At 53.0% G+C, this 14,377-nt stretch overlaps 1 protein-coding gene across 1 annotated transcript in view; it reads left to right on the forward strand.

The window, feature by feature from the left end:
- Positions 1 to 13,527, forward strand: part of ANKRD29 (ankyrin repeat domain 29) — a 33,536-nt gene extending 20,009 nt beyond the window's left edge. Inside the window, exons 5-11 of the mRNA XM_023745720.1 lie at positions 995 to 1,093; positions 2,846 to 2,944; positions 6,529 to 6,664; positions 7,167 to 7,315; positions 9,105 to 9,200; positions 9,631 to 9,729; positions 11,960 to 13,527. Of these exons, the coding sequence (XP_023601488.1) occupies positions 995 to 1,093; positions 2,846 to 2,944; positions 6,529 to 6,664; positions 7,167 to 7,315; positions 9,105 to 9,200; positions 9,631 to 9,729; positions 11,960 to 12,064 (783 nt within the window). The 3' untranslated portion in view covers positions 12,065 to 13,527. The remainder of the gene's footprint in view (positions 1 to 994; positions 1,094 to 2,845; positions 2,945 to 6,528; positions 6,665 to 7,166; positions 7,316 to 9,104; positions 9,201 to 9,630; positions 9,730 to 11,959) is intronic.
- Positions 13,528 to 14,377: the final 850 nt, after the last annotated feature.

Genomic DNA, 14,377 nt, shown 5'->3' on the forward strand with positions numbered 1-14,377 from the left:
CATCCATGTCAGCCCACACTTTGCAGGGCCCTGTGGAGTTCGAGGGCCCGTGTTTTCAGAGACCTGGACAGACGGGCCTGTGTTCCAGGCAAACACTAGCTGGGTGGCGAGGCACATGGAATCGCTGTGGGCGTCCATCCTCTCCAGGGTGCAGGCTCGTCTCTCGAAGGCAGCGGCCCCAGAGGGCCGCCCTGTGAACACACCCGAGCCTCAGAGGCCTGCGCCCCATGGAGCCACGGGAAGAAGCCGATGTTTGTCAGGAGGGTCTCTGGCCAGATGCCCGGGAGGCTGTCCTGTTTCTTCCACGACAGACTGACAGCTGCCGGCGTTCTGTTCTCCTCCCTTTGTGGAGAGCCGGGTCGATGGGTCTCCTTGGACCTGGGAAACGTCTGTTTGCTTTTGTTTTTGATCCCAGTGGGCAGACAGTGTGGTGATAGTCTCAGGTGTACGACGTAGTGACCGGACAGTTAGTAGCTGACGGAGTGATCACGTTGGCGAGTCGAGTAGGCCCGGGGCATTCCTGAATTAATCGCAAGGACTTGGTCAGACAACGGTCATAGATCGCAGGCAGGTCTTCCCAGAGTCCAGCTTGAGGACGTCCTTGAGATGGACCCTGTCATGGTCACAGGAGAACGGGAAGGGGCCCTGGCCAGTTTGGTTCAGTGGATGGAGCGTCGGCCCGTGGACTGAAGGGGTCCAGGGTTCGATTTCCGTCACGGGCACGTACCTGGATTGCAGGTTCCCCAGCCCTGGTCAGGGGGTGTGTGCAGGAGGCAACCAATCGATGTGTCTCTCTCACATCGATGTTTCTCTCTGTCTCTCCCCCTCCCTTCCACGCTCTCTACAAATCCATGGGAAAATATCCCTGGGTGAGGACTAACCAAAGAGAATAAAAAAGAGAACGGGAAGGGGCCAAAGAGGAAAGGTGAGTTGGGTATCGTCTGTGGAAAGTTCTTCTCCAAAGTTCTAAAGTGTGTGCTCTGCATGCCCGCAGGACGGGGGCACTGCCCTGCTCGCTGCCAGCCAGTACGGGCACAGGCAGGTGGTGGACACCCTCCTCAAGCACGGCGCCAACGTCCACGACCAGCTCTACGTGAGTGTTTCCGGGGCCTCGCTCACCCTCCTCACACCTGCCCTCAGCCTGAATTTGGAAGCCAGAGCGGCAGTTCCAAGAATAGTTTCATGGACAACAGGCCTTTTATCTGGGACAGCAGGGAACAAAACACACCGTTCACCAGATGACCTTATTCTGTGTAGAAACCACATAATCTTACCCATCTTCGTTTGCCCTTTTAAATCTCTCACATGTGTAGCAGCTCATGTACCTGTGCAATTAGGATCTTCAACAATCACGTGATACGTACTCATTTGTAACGTGACAAGCCCAGCCTATGGACTTGCTGGAAACCAAAACACATTCTGTTGTGGGTTTATTCGGGAACAAGAGCACAAAAAAGGAGAAATCAGGTTATTTGGCCCTGCTGGTGCGGCTCAGTAGTTGAGCGTTGACCTATGAACCAGGAGGTCATGGTTCAAGGTCATGGTTCGATTCCTGGTCAGGACACATGCCCGGATTTCGGGCTCAATTCCCAGTATTGGGCGTGCAGGAGGCAGCTGATCAATGATTCTGTCATCATTGATGCTTCTCTCTCTCTCCCTCTCCCTCCCTCTCTGCAGTCAGGAAAATATATTTTTTTAAAAAGAACTCAGGTTATTTGGAAAAGAGGTGAGGCTGGTGGAGGGAGACCCGGCCCTTTAAAGGCAGCCCCTGCTGTGCTGGTCTGTTGGTGGCTGATGGGCAGTCAGCACATCACCCAGGCACTCGTCAGTGATTGTCACTGTGGTTCCACAGGGTTTGTGGCAAATGTGATTTCAGTTTTGTAGGAAAAAATAAAACTCGGGGAGAGGAAGTGGCTGAGCACGGTCGTGGGGAGTGGAAGGATCCGTATCCCGTGATCTAGGACCACACCTTGGCCTCCCACCACTAGACACCTCGCCCTCATGCCCCGGCACCATGTCCTCTCAGAGACGTGTACTGAGCGTGTGGGTGTGGACTTTTCCATTGGAACACGCTTCCCAGCGTCGGCACGGTTAACTCCCGGCACCGCCACGTGGCTGGACTCGCGGGAAGGGTGCTGTGTGTTTTAACCTGTGGCTGGTGTTCCTGGCGGGAGGGAGGTAGTGAGCTGGGTGAGCGGGTGTTTTCCACCAGGATGTGCGCAGGTTTTCCGCTCGGGATAAAGGGAATGAAGCCGGCCGGCCGCGTGGCTCAGTGGTTGAGCATCCTGTGAACCAGGAGGTCACAGTTTGATTCCTCGTTGGGGCTCCTGCCTGGGTTGTGGGCTCGATCCCCAGTGGGGGGCGTGCAGGAGGCAGCAGATCCATGATTCTCTGTCATCATTGATGTTTCTATCTCCCTCTCCCTGCCTCTCTGAAATAAAAACATATTTTAAAATACAATAAAATAAAAAGGGGGTGGTCTCAGCTCATGTAACAAAAGCAGAAGCAGCCAGTGGAAGTCTGTGCAGGCGAGAAGAGTGGGGGCCTCGAGTCAGGGAAACCTGGACGCTACTTGGCTCGATGTGTCAGCTCTGGGATCGGGACCTCATGGGGTCGGTGTAGACGTTACAGCTCCCCCTCCTGACACTGTCTGTTCTGAACTTGACCTGTCGGTCTGGCTCAGTCTGATCTTTCAGAATCATTCTTCAAAGAATAAAGCGCTAACCATGCATGTGAAAAACGGGGGGTGGCAATGGGAAAATGTATTCAATGCATGCATTTCGAAGGTCATTTCTTTTCAAGTAAATGTGGAAGGTGACCTGCACTTTCTGTTGCTGCCCCTCAGGATGGAGCCACGGCCCTCTTCCTGGCTGCCCAGGGCGGCTACTTGGATGTCACTCGGCTGCTGCTGTCGTCGGGAGCGAGAGTCAACCAGCCGAGGCAGGTAATGTCGGGCGCACGGGGCAGGGGCCGGGGCCAGCTCCTGGCAGCAGTGTTACCTAAGCGGCCGGTCACCTCTGGGTGCCTTTACACCCCTGGCTTCCGGGCACCGTTCATCTGTGGTCAGGGCTTCCCTGTTCTTCGCTCTGGGCTTACCCGGAACCAGGCTGACATCACCGCTGTTTAAACGTGGGTGTTGGTGTCTGAGGTCAGGGACACAGTCTGCCGCCTCCTGTCCAGATAAACTCTGGCGGCTCCGAGGTCGTGAGAGAAGGCTGCCTGGACGCAGGTGGACGGAGGCGACAGGTAGCTGGCCCTGCCCAGGCCCTCACTGGTGCTGCCTTCTCTCCCGCCCTCACTGCTTCCGCCAGCCAGAGAGGGGCCCAGTGCAGCCGCTGGCAGGTCTGCACCCCCATCTCTCACGATTGCAATGCTGTTGGGACTTCATTCGCCAACAGCTGGTAAACCAACTACTTGATTCGTAAAGGAATAGAACTGCCAGGTAATGCAGGCCTCGCTCTAAGGGTGGGGAGACCCATCCAAAGTGAGGCATTGTAACTAGGGCTCTTATACGGGAACTGTCCCCTCACTAATTAACTTGTTTTTAACAAAACACTTCCGGGTGCAGTGATGTGACCTTAAAGGTAGATGTCTAGGCAGTGGTCGGCAAACTGCGGCTCGGCAAACGGCGGCTCGCGAGCCACATGCGGCTCTTTGGCCCCTTGAGTGTGGCTCTTCCACAAAATACCGGCTCTTCCACAAAATACCGACTTCTGCGCATGGGCCACGAAGTTTCAATCGCACTGTACGTGCACGCCCCGCACGTGGTATTTTGTGGAAGAGCGGGGCCAAAGAGCCGCATGTGGCTCTCGAGCCGCGGTTTGCCAACACGGGTCTAGGGGAAAGTCAAGTTGGTTTCTTTGCAGTAAGTGGCGCCGAGATTCCTACCGCGGTGAGACCTGCCTTGACAAAGCCTGTAGGTGCACGTGGTGAAGAGCTATGGGAGCCTTCACGTTGGTCCGAGGTCTCCACTACTGGCTTCTTCCGTCCTGAGAAGTCCAGGTGCATCCGAACCTGAGAAAAGAAAGGGGCTTTGGGCAAAGTGGGTCTGAGGTCAGGATCCCGGTTCCAGCCCCGGCTCTGCGGTAACTGGCTGTGTGGTTTGGACAAGTGAACCGGCCTCTGGGACCTCTCGTCCCTCAGGAGGCTGCAGGGTAGGAGGCTGGGTGGGATGATGCTGATGATCTCTCCAAGCGCCCGGTCTGTTTTTGGTAATTTTTTTTTTAATTGGTTTGAGGGGAGGGGAGGGAAACATCGATGTGATAGAGAAATAGTTGGTTGCCTCTTGCACATGCCCCAACTGGGGATCGAACCCACAACCTGGGTATGTTCCCTAACTGGGAATTGAACCCACCACCTTTTGGTATATGGGATGATGCTCCAACCAACTGAGCCACACCGGCCAGGGCACAAGCTCCCCAATTTTTTATAACTGTTTTATTCAGTGTTCAGTCAGTATTTCTTGAGAACTTAACATGTGCCAGACACTGCTATAAATGTGAGATTATATTTTCGGAATCTTAAAGATATTCTTAGCTTAGATGGCCTGAGGAATATTTCTGGGAAAGGACACTTTTAGAAAAAGTTGCTCTTCCATTTCTGCCAGAATTGACATCTGGGGATTGGAGTTTAATATTTTCTTGTTGGTCCTTCTTATGTTGAAATTGTTGGTTGATTCTGAATCAGAGGCCTGATTTTACTAAATAAAAAGCGTTGGTTACTTTCAGGTTGCAGAGGTCATTACTGAGGGTGCCTGTGAATTTAGAAATGAGAGATGGTCAGGTGTCTCTTTGAACCTCCTTCTAAAATAATTCCTGGTGATTTGACAAACCTATTTGTAAAGTAAATTACATTATTCATACGCCCAAGGCCCCGTTTGTAAAAAGCCCAGTTGGTATAAGGTTGTACTTCGTGTGTCGCGTGGATTGTGTCGTGTGCTGATGGCACGGGAACCCGGGCGTTAGGAGTGACCCCCCGTAGCTGGCAGCCAGGGCTCCCCAGAGGGAGGTGACGGGTCCAGTGGACGACCTCGCTTAAGAGGGGGGGCTGGGGTCAAAGGGCAAGCGACCTGCCCTCCAAGGATTGTGTCCGATGTGACCGGCATTGTGAGTCCCGCTCTGAAAAGAACCGGGTGTTCATAGCCAGGGATTGCTTTGGGGGGGACAGAATTTTCCCTTTTCCTGGGACACGAACCCCAGTCTGCCCCCTGTGCCCCTCGGGTAACCACTGTGCCTGTTTACTACCCGCCGGGAGCTTATAAATGGAAGGTTGTCTGGCCAGGTCAGCTGGCTGCGCCCTGTCTTCCCACCGGGAATGTCCGTCTGTGAGGCTCACAGTTTCTAGGAGGGACGCTGAGGCTCAGCAGGAAAGGGTGGCCTCCACCCCATGGCCGTTGCGATGAGGTGATGGCTGTGAGCGTTACTGCTGTGATGTTACCAGTGACTCCCAGCGGAGCACCTCTCAGCACTTCTCTAAGTATTAGTGTCAATTAACAGCTTTTACTAAAACAAGCCCTTCCAGAGCATCAGAGGCCCCTGACGGCCTTTCCTTGGCTGCCCCCTGGTGGCGACATCCGCAAAGAACAATGGCCCGGAGCCGATAAGGAGGGAGAAGGGCACCAGCAGGGGAGCCCAGACACCCCCTCCTGCCTCCCAGACCCATCCACGCCCCCTCGGGCCCCGCCCACTCCCCTCGGGCCACACCCACTACCCTTGGCCACACCCAGATCCCTCGGGCCCCGCCCATGCCCCTCGGGCCACACCCACGCCCCTGTGGCCATGCCGTCTGGATCGCCCACCTGCCTGACCCAGCCCCTCCTGTCCAGGTCACTGGGACTGGAAATGTTCCGTCTCCATGGGTCCCCTTGTCCCTTCACCCCCCTGACAAAATCCTAGTCCTTCAAGACCCAGCTCGGACACCAACGCCCGCCTGGAAGCTGACCCGTAACCCGCACGTAAGAGGCCCTCCCCTGGTTCAGGGGGCTCTGTGTCCACACTTTATTGGAGCCCTGAGGTCAGACTCAGATTCCGCTGCCTCTCCGCTGGCTTAGCTCCTGTCAGAGCAGGGATCACATCTTATTTTTAAATATGTTTTTATTGATTTCAGAGAGGAAGGGAGAGAGAGGTAGAAACATCAGTGATGGGAGAGAGTCATTGATCGGCTGCCTCCTGCACGCCCCACGCTGGGGATGGAGCCCACAACCCGGGCCTGTGCCCCAACCGGGAATCGAACCGTGAGCTCCTGGTTCATAGTTTGTTCCACGGGGCAGTCACGTCTTATTTTTAGCTCTGGCTGCCGGAGACTCAGAAGATGCTTAATAATTGCCGGGTGGTTGAATGAGGAATGAATGATTCTCCTGAGTTGGGAGAATCCAATTAAATAATGATGGAGAAGCGCTTTGTGAACTGAAAGTACCAATCGAGGATGTGTTCGCATTGATGCACGGTGTGCAGATTGAAGGATGGAGTAGGGCGAGGTGTTTCAGATCCTTCCACCCGTCTCAGCCCCTCTTCCCCACGTCTCTGCAAGAACAGAGGCGCCGTGTCCTCGTACCCAGCACCCTCGGGTCCTCTGGGCTCCGACGTGCCCTCATCCTCCGCCCGCTCCAATGCCGTTGTCCCCGTCCCTTTGCCGGACAGCAGTGGGCGGCAGTCCTGTGCCTGCTGCGAGTAGCAGAGCCGAGTGAAGTCACATCCTCAGCAGAAAACGACCTGTGTGTCCTGTAGCTGAATCATCGTGCTCTCAGCCCTCGGCCCCACGGATGAGTAACTCGGTCTTACCTGACTAGCAGCCTCTTTGGGCCACGTTATCTTAGTTACCTCTGTTTAGGCAGTTCTGGGTCCTCCTCCCTCCTGCCCTTCTCTCCAAAGCAACCTGCATTCTCAGAGGTCAGCGGCCCCCGGCTTTGAGGTGGGGTGTCTCCTCCCTGTGCTGCTTGTCCAGCCGGCTGGTCCCTGAGCATCTGCGCTGGCGACTGAGACACGCTGGTTCCACCACCTACGGCCCTGCCATCCTCTCTGCTGGTGAAATCATGATGCATGTGGCTGCCGTGTGGACGTCGTGTGGAGGCCACATGGCTGCTGTGTGGCTGCTGTGTGACTGCCCGTGTGGACACCGTGTGGATGCTGTGTAGACAGCATGTGGCTGCCATGTGGGATGCTGTGTAGACAGCATGTGGCTGCCGTGTGGACGCTGGACGCTGTGTGGTCCTCTGCCGTGTGGACGCTGTGTGGGGGATCGCATCGCAAAAGATGGGCACAGCGAGGTGGTGAGGGTGATGCTGCTGCGGGGAGCCGACCGCGACGCCGCCCGAGACGTGAGTCTGAGTGAAAAGCTGCACAGCTCGGGGCCAGGGAAATGCACGCACCGTGTGGGGCCCTGGGGGGGTGGGGGTGGTGATGCATGCTGAGGGGGGAGTCCAGGGAAAATGCATGCACGTAGGTCCCGGGGGAGGGGGGTGGTGGTGGTGCATGCACGGTCGGGGGGAGGGGTCCAGGGGAAATGCACGCACCGAGGCCCGAAACCATGGCAGCCTAGACCCAGAGACCACGCGGCTGCATTTGGTCGAACCCAGCTGGGTGGGCTTTCTCCCCACCTCCACCTGCTCTTTAGCGGGAAACTAACAGTGTGAATCTGTTGAAACCTAGTGCTGCTGGGCTCTCCAAGGAAAACAAAACAAGAGCCTGTGTAACTCCTCTGTGATGCTCCCCCACTGAGCAGACTTCCGATGGACGGTGGGGAGGGGGCGTAGGAGCCTGGGCCCCGGCTCCTTGGGGGGGTGTCCCTGGCGGCTGCTCCAGGGGGCACGGCGCCTCCTGCTGGCACTTGCCCCAGTGCAGCTGGCCCGCCCGGCATGGGTGCCTGTGGTTTGGGGTCCCTCAGTGCTCCAGGCGGACCCCCTCGCTCAGCCCCAGCCACAGAGCCCCGGGGTCACCTAACCCCCAGCAGGCCTCGCCCCATCGGAACCAAGGGCGGCTTGCTGCTCGCTTTTTATTTATTTATTTTTTCACAGTGTCTGGCCTCCTTGCCCTTGGCATGGCTCTGCTTATGTGCCCCCCTCTTTCCCAGTCAGACCCCAAAAGAGGAGACAGAGGTGCGCTCTGGCCACTTCATCTCCCCTCTCCCACTGTTCCTCTTCCCACCGACTCTGAAGCCAGAAAAGAACCCCTGTTTTCTCCTGTTCTTTCTTCCCGACTCCGGCTAAGCCTTGGGCGAGGTGGGCGGCCGTCTCCTTTCCACCAGAGGAGGCTGTGAGCGAAACCTCCCAGTGCCGCCATCGATACGCTAAAGCAGGAGGAAAAAGAACGTGGAAAGTCTCTGCTCAAGCCAATAAGTGATGGCAGGAGCGGGGTGTTAATTTCTCAGCTTGTCTTTGCATTCTTTTTAACAGATTTCAGTCTACCCTTCCCTCCTCCACCCTCACCACCCCCCAAACCCCCACCCCCCGCCCACCACCACAGGCAGACAGACACCAGGGCAGAGGAGAGCAAGGCTGCAGGCGAGAAAAGACAAAATGAAAAGCACCTTTAACGCTTGAGAACAGCCAGTACAGTTCAAGGATTGTTTAAGTCGCTGCAAGCAGATCAACAGGGCTGCTCATTCACGAACAACAGAGGTGCCTCTAGTCCATTGTCCCTTACCCAGAGTCCCAAGGGGCTGGAAGAGTGTGAATTCCCACACGGCAGGGCCCTGAGATGACATAAGAAGTCATCGGTTTTGCCCTGACCGGTTTGGCTCAGTGGATAGAGCATCGGCCTGCGGACTCAAGGGTCCCAGGTTCGATCCCGGTCAAGGGCATGTACCTTGGTTGTGGGCACATCCCCAGTGGGGAGTGTGCAGGAGGCAGCTGATCCATTTTTCTCTCTCATCGATGTTTCTGACTCTCTATCCCTCTCTCTTCCTCTCTGTAAAAAATCAATAAAAAAGTATATTTAAAAAAAAAAAAAAAGAAGTCACCGGTTTTGTCTGGTGCCCCTTTAAGCAGACTCGGTGGCTGCGTGTGCGCTAGGAGGCTCCTAGGTTCGGGGCCTGGCAGGGCTGTGCATATTCCGCGTGCTAAGCCCCGGCTCGCTCTGAATGACCCGCTCGTTTTCCTGTCCTGGAAGGATGGCACCACGGCGTTGCTGAAGGCCGCCAACAAGGGCTACCACGACGTCATCGAGGAGCTGCTGAAATTCTCGCCCACCCTTGGCATTTTGAAGGTAAGAAATTGTGCCCGTCTGTAAAAGAAAGGGGTTGGAATGAAGAAGTCTGTTCTTGGCCCGGGCAGCGTGGCTCAGCGGTTGAGCGTTGACCTGTGAACCAGGAGGTCATGATTGGATTCCCAGTCAGAGCACAGGCCCGGGTTGTGGGCTCCATCCCCAGTGTGGGGCGTGCAGGAGGCAGCCGGTCCATGAGTCTCTCTCATCATGGATGTTTCTGTCTCCTTATTTCTCTTCTGCTCTGAAACTAAAAAAAAAAAATTTTTTTTAAAGAAAAGAGCATTGGCAACACTTACACTGACCACCTGCCGTGCACCTGGGCGTACCCTGTGCCAGAGGCTGATGTGACTGGAGAGGGGGCGTAAGGGGGCGTAAGGCCGGCCGAGTGCTGCTGGCTGAGTCACTCCTGACGCCCCGTCTTTCCTCGTAGAACGGGACGTCGGCGCTCCACGCGGCCGTGCTCAGCGGGAACATTAAGACCGTCGCGCTGCTCCTGGAGGCGGGGGCAGACCCAGCCCTGAGAAACAAGGTACGGGCCTGCCTTACTGTCTTTCAGCTCCATCAGGCACCTGTGCAGAGGTGAGGCAGTGTCTGCCGTAACCAAGGTAACGCCCCTCTGGCTCCTGTCGCTCTCTTCGCACTTCCGCCTAGAAATGGCAGGCAGGGTGGTCACTGGGTTGTGGGTGAGCAGTCCCTTTGGACCCAGAGAATTACACTGAACGTATTGATTTCAGAGAGGAAGGGCGAGGGAGAGATAGAAACATCAATGACGAGAGAGAATCATCGATTTGCTGCCTCCTGCACTGGGGATCAATCCCATAACCCAGCTATGTGCCCTTGACTGGGAATCAAACTGGGACCTCCTGGTTCATAGGTCGATGCTCAGCCACGAGCCATGCTGGCCTGGCTGGACCCAGAGAATTACTCTAAAACCCTGTATCGCCCTAACTGGTTTGGCTCAGTGGATAGAGTATCGGCCTGTGGACTGAAAGGTCCCAGGTTCGACTCTGGTCAAGGGCATGTACCTTGGTTGTGGGCACATCCCCAGTAGGGAGTGTGCAGGAGGCAGCTGATCGATGTTTCTCTTTCATCAATGTTTCTAACTCTCTATCCCTCTCCCTTCCTCTCTGTAAAAAATCAATAAAATATATATTTTTAAAAAATAAAAATAAATAAAACCCTGTATTATCAGTGGGTTCAGCTAACAAGGGCGCAGCTCCAGGGGTGGGGAGACAGTGGGGGGGGGGGGGCAGCAGTGTGGGGGCAGGGTTATGAGTGTTCTGTCATCCACGAAGGGCCCTAAAAATGTCAGAGTCTGGTCGTTACCGCCACCCCCGGAGGCTGGATGGTCATATGCTGAGGATTGCTGGCGCTCTGTTTGGTGTCTGCAGGGGGAAATGTCACTTTTATGTTGTTAACAGGACTTCACCGCCCTGTTACAGAACCAACCCATGTCTTTTTACAACTCAAACTCTTTAGTTTGCTGTTAGGCCAAATCTGGAGGTGGAAGATGCGCGGTAGCCATAGGAAAAAAACATGATTGTCGTTGTATTTCCTCTTATCCAACATCTGCATGAGCTGTCCAGTGGGCGGGGTGGGGTGGGGGCAGGAGCCTAGGACGGGTCTTGAAGAAGCACACGACACTGCTAACTTCTGTTTTTTGTTTAAAGATTTTTAAATTTATTTTTAGAGAGAGAAACATCAATGGTTGCCTTGCCCTGACAAGATCGAACCTGCACCCAGGTATGCGCCCTGACTGGGAATCGAACCAGCAGCCTTTTGGTGCCCAGGACGATGCTCAACCAAGGGAGCCACACCAGCCAGGGCTAAACTTTGAAGGAGGAAGTGGGTGTGGCGAAAGCTATTTTTATTTTATACTTTCCTGCCGCTTGAATTTCTATAAGCATCTGCTACTGTGTCTGATTTTATTCATAAGGAAAACAAAAGCAAGGAGCCCGTCATGACACTTTGAAAAGAAACTATCAGGAAGTACAGCTGAACAGCTAAGGGCCTCATTCATTCCAATCCAGGGATCATTTCCTGCTCCTACCACTGACCTGTTTGATGACAATTTACCTCTGCTTATCTCTCCCCGAGATGCTGAGATTAGCTTCCATTGGTGGGCCTGGCGGAGTGATAAGGCAGCTGGAAGCACCGCTCCTGTCTTATCTTTAGACCTTGGACGGGGACATCCAGAAGGGAGTAGTGTCCTCGTGACTAAGCCATCCAGGGCTGAATGAAGGGGGCCGGGGAGCAGTTAGAACCTTTATATAGAAACTGGAAATGCAGTTCTGGGTGTGCCTCCTGGGAGCTCAGGGGGGTGGTTGTGGGGGATTTCCAGTGAGCACAGCACTGGCTTGGGCGCTCCGAGAGCTATGAGTCTACGTGCGGCTGCTCCTGGGGGAGGTTCAGGCGGGCCCTTCGAGGGCACATACCAGTGTTTATGGAGCACAGGCCAGATGCACAGGGCATTGAGCCGGAAACGAGAACACACGACCAAAAAGCATGGGCCCTGGCATCCAGGAGGGCACCGTCTAGTGAGAGGCACGGCGAGGTGGAAAAGTAACCCTAACAAAAAAAATAACCCTGACCGGTGACGTGTTTACGTTCCAGAGAGACCTTTAATGCCTGAACACAACAGAGTCCAGTGGGGTTTTTCACCAGGAAAGAAGCAGGTTCGGGTCCGAGCCCCCTCGTTGGAGTCCCTAAAACCACACCAGCTGTGGGAATCCGCTAATGCCTGTCTTACCTTCTTTCAGGCCAACAAACTTCCAGCAGAACTAACCAAAAATGAGCGAATATTGAGTCTCCTGCGAGGCAAGGAAGGCCACAGGAAGAGCTACCTCAGCTGCATATTTGACTGAAAGGGAGAAACCGTCACCGCATTGCCCACTAGAAACTGCTTTCAGATGGTGTTGGAGATGCTGTAAGGAGACAGTGCCCTGGTTGCCCACCCAGAAGAGCTGTGCCTGGTGCCTGAAGCACAGCGCAGGGACCTCCTCATTCGCACGGCTGCTCACGCGGCCTGCAGCCCACTCCCCGGGGCCTGGCGGGATCTTGGACTCACTTGGGTCTCTCGGTTAAACCCTAATTGTTAAACCTTCCAAGAGCTTTAAGTCAGAAGACAGAGAGACTGTAAGCCTTTAAAAGCCGCAGGTCTGACCTCCGATGAGCTAGTGAACTTTAGCTTTTGTGTTACGTGTACGTGTGCTAAAATGTGTAGCTCCGTGACATTTTACATGTATGCATGTATGTCATCCCAGTGTAAGATGTTTCTCCCACCCAAGGATCATAGCCGTGGTCTCAGAGACCTGACGTGTGAACTTGCGTCACTAAGAAATCAAAGGGGGCTGTTGAACTCAGAGACAAAGTGTTCATGTGTGAGTTGAACCTCCTCTTAGTCCTAACACGCAAAAGCCATGTTTACCCGGAGTCCGTATTGCAGGGAGGGTGGGATGCAAGTGGCAAATTTGGAAATTCAGAAAATTACAGACCGCAGGACTTGAGGATTGTTTTTTGAGCTTTTATTTAGGTTATGTTATCGGGGCCCTGATTCCTGTGCCATTAGCATGCTCTGGAAGCTGGAGCTTCCAACATCACTCTGCTTGGTACAGTGGCTTTGCGGTCCTTGGATACAATATGATATGTGCAAGTACAATACGTCGCTAGCACTATTGCAGGACTGTAAGTAATAAAAGAATGTTGTTAGTGTGTAGTAAGTGTTCCTCTATGCATGTTCTTGAGCTAGTGGGATCCAAGAAGGAAACCTGGGTTTTATGGAACTATTCCTCTGAGAAAGGTGTCAAAACTTATATTCGATGCACTTTACAACCCGTGGTATCTACATGCCTCATTCGGTGCCTACGCGCACAGACATGAGCTGACCCTTCTCTCTGTAACCTGCCGTGATGAACACGGGTATTCTGTGACTTAGAAACACATCTTTCCTTCTCTCGTTCCTGTTCTGCTCTGTGTCCGGCCCGTGTTCTGTGTAAACACATGTTGACACGGAGGGAAATGTGACCTCAGGAGGGTTTTTTAACCAACTTGCAGTGTCACTAAAAGCATTTTCGTTAAGTCAGTAAACAACCGAGTATAATTTTGAAAATGGAAGATATCCTTCTAAAGTTTGTTATGATCAATAACATAACCAACAGATATTAGCTTATTTTGATCATTATCACAAGCAAAGCCAGTACTGAGCAACCTACAGCCTGGCCAGCTCTGCAACACGCCTGCAGTCTCACGTCAGGATAAACAGTTAGAAAGCTTCGCCTGGATTGCTGAACCCCCGTATATTAATATTTTAGTAGCTGCAAAGCAGTGCCAGTTTTACTCAGCAAAGCTGTGCAATTACACATCCCCCCATGAGAATTTCACAAAGCAATATTTATTCTAAAGAAAATAATGTGGCCTTAAATTTTTAATAATTTTTGCCTTAGTTAGAGCCCTAACTTAGAGCCTTAAGCCAAAAATGGTTGCTCATCACTGATCTAAATCAAAAGTTTTATGGGGACTGATAGCAAAGTTCCAAAGGACAAAAATGCAATGAAGTCACAAACTTAATGTTGTTGTTTTTCTCTAAGACATGTTTTCCTTGGCCTATTTATTAGATCATTTTATGTGGATAATGCTCTTGATCAATATCAGGGTCATTAAAATGAATCCAGGAGCTCTAACAATATTTAAGGGAGCCTCTGACTGTAGCTTAGAAGGCTCACACGTGGTCCAGATGAGATGATATTATCCACAGCAGGGAAGATGAACATCTAAATCACTCACCCAAGACTGGAAAAAACAAAACAAAACGTTCTGTTATTTAAAGTTAAATTGCAACCGAGCTTGCAACCTGGGCACGTGCCCTGACCAGGAATCAAACTCTGACCTCCTGGTTCATAGGTTGATAACAGGCAAACGGGTTACTTTTCACTGAATTTACTGGGTGACATTGGTTAATGAAATTATATAGATTTCAGGGGTGCACTTCTAAAAAAATGTTTTTAAAGCTAAATTGCATTTGTTTGCACACAGGAAGATGGTTCTTGTTTTATGTTCATCTAACTCACAGTTCATTGAGCTCTTAGAACTAGCAATTCCTATGCAAGGCATTTGTTTAATTCAATCACAGAAGTTTTTCATTATGTCCATTTGTCTGATGAAATATTTCAGATTATAAT

This window comes from Myotis lucifugus, unplaced genomic scaffold (genome assembly GCF_000147115.1).
Source record: "Myotis lucifugus unplaced genomic scaffold, Myoluc2.0 scaffold_574, whole genome shotgun sequence".
In the NCBI taxonomy this organism is placed as follows: Eukaryota; Metazoa; Chordata; class Mammalia; order Chiroptera; family Vespertilionidae; genus Myotis; species Myotis lucifugus.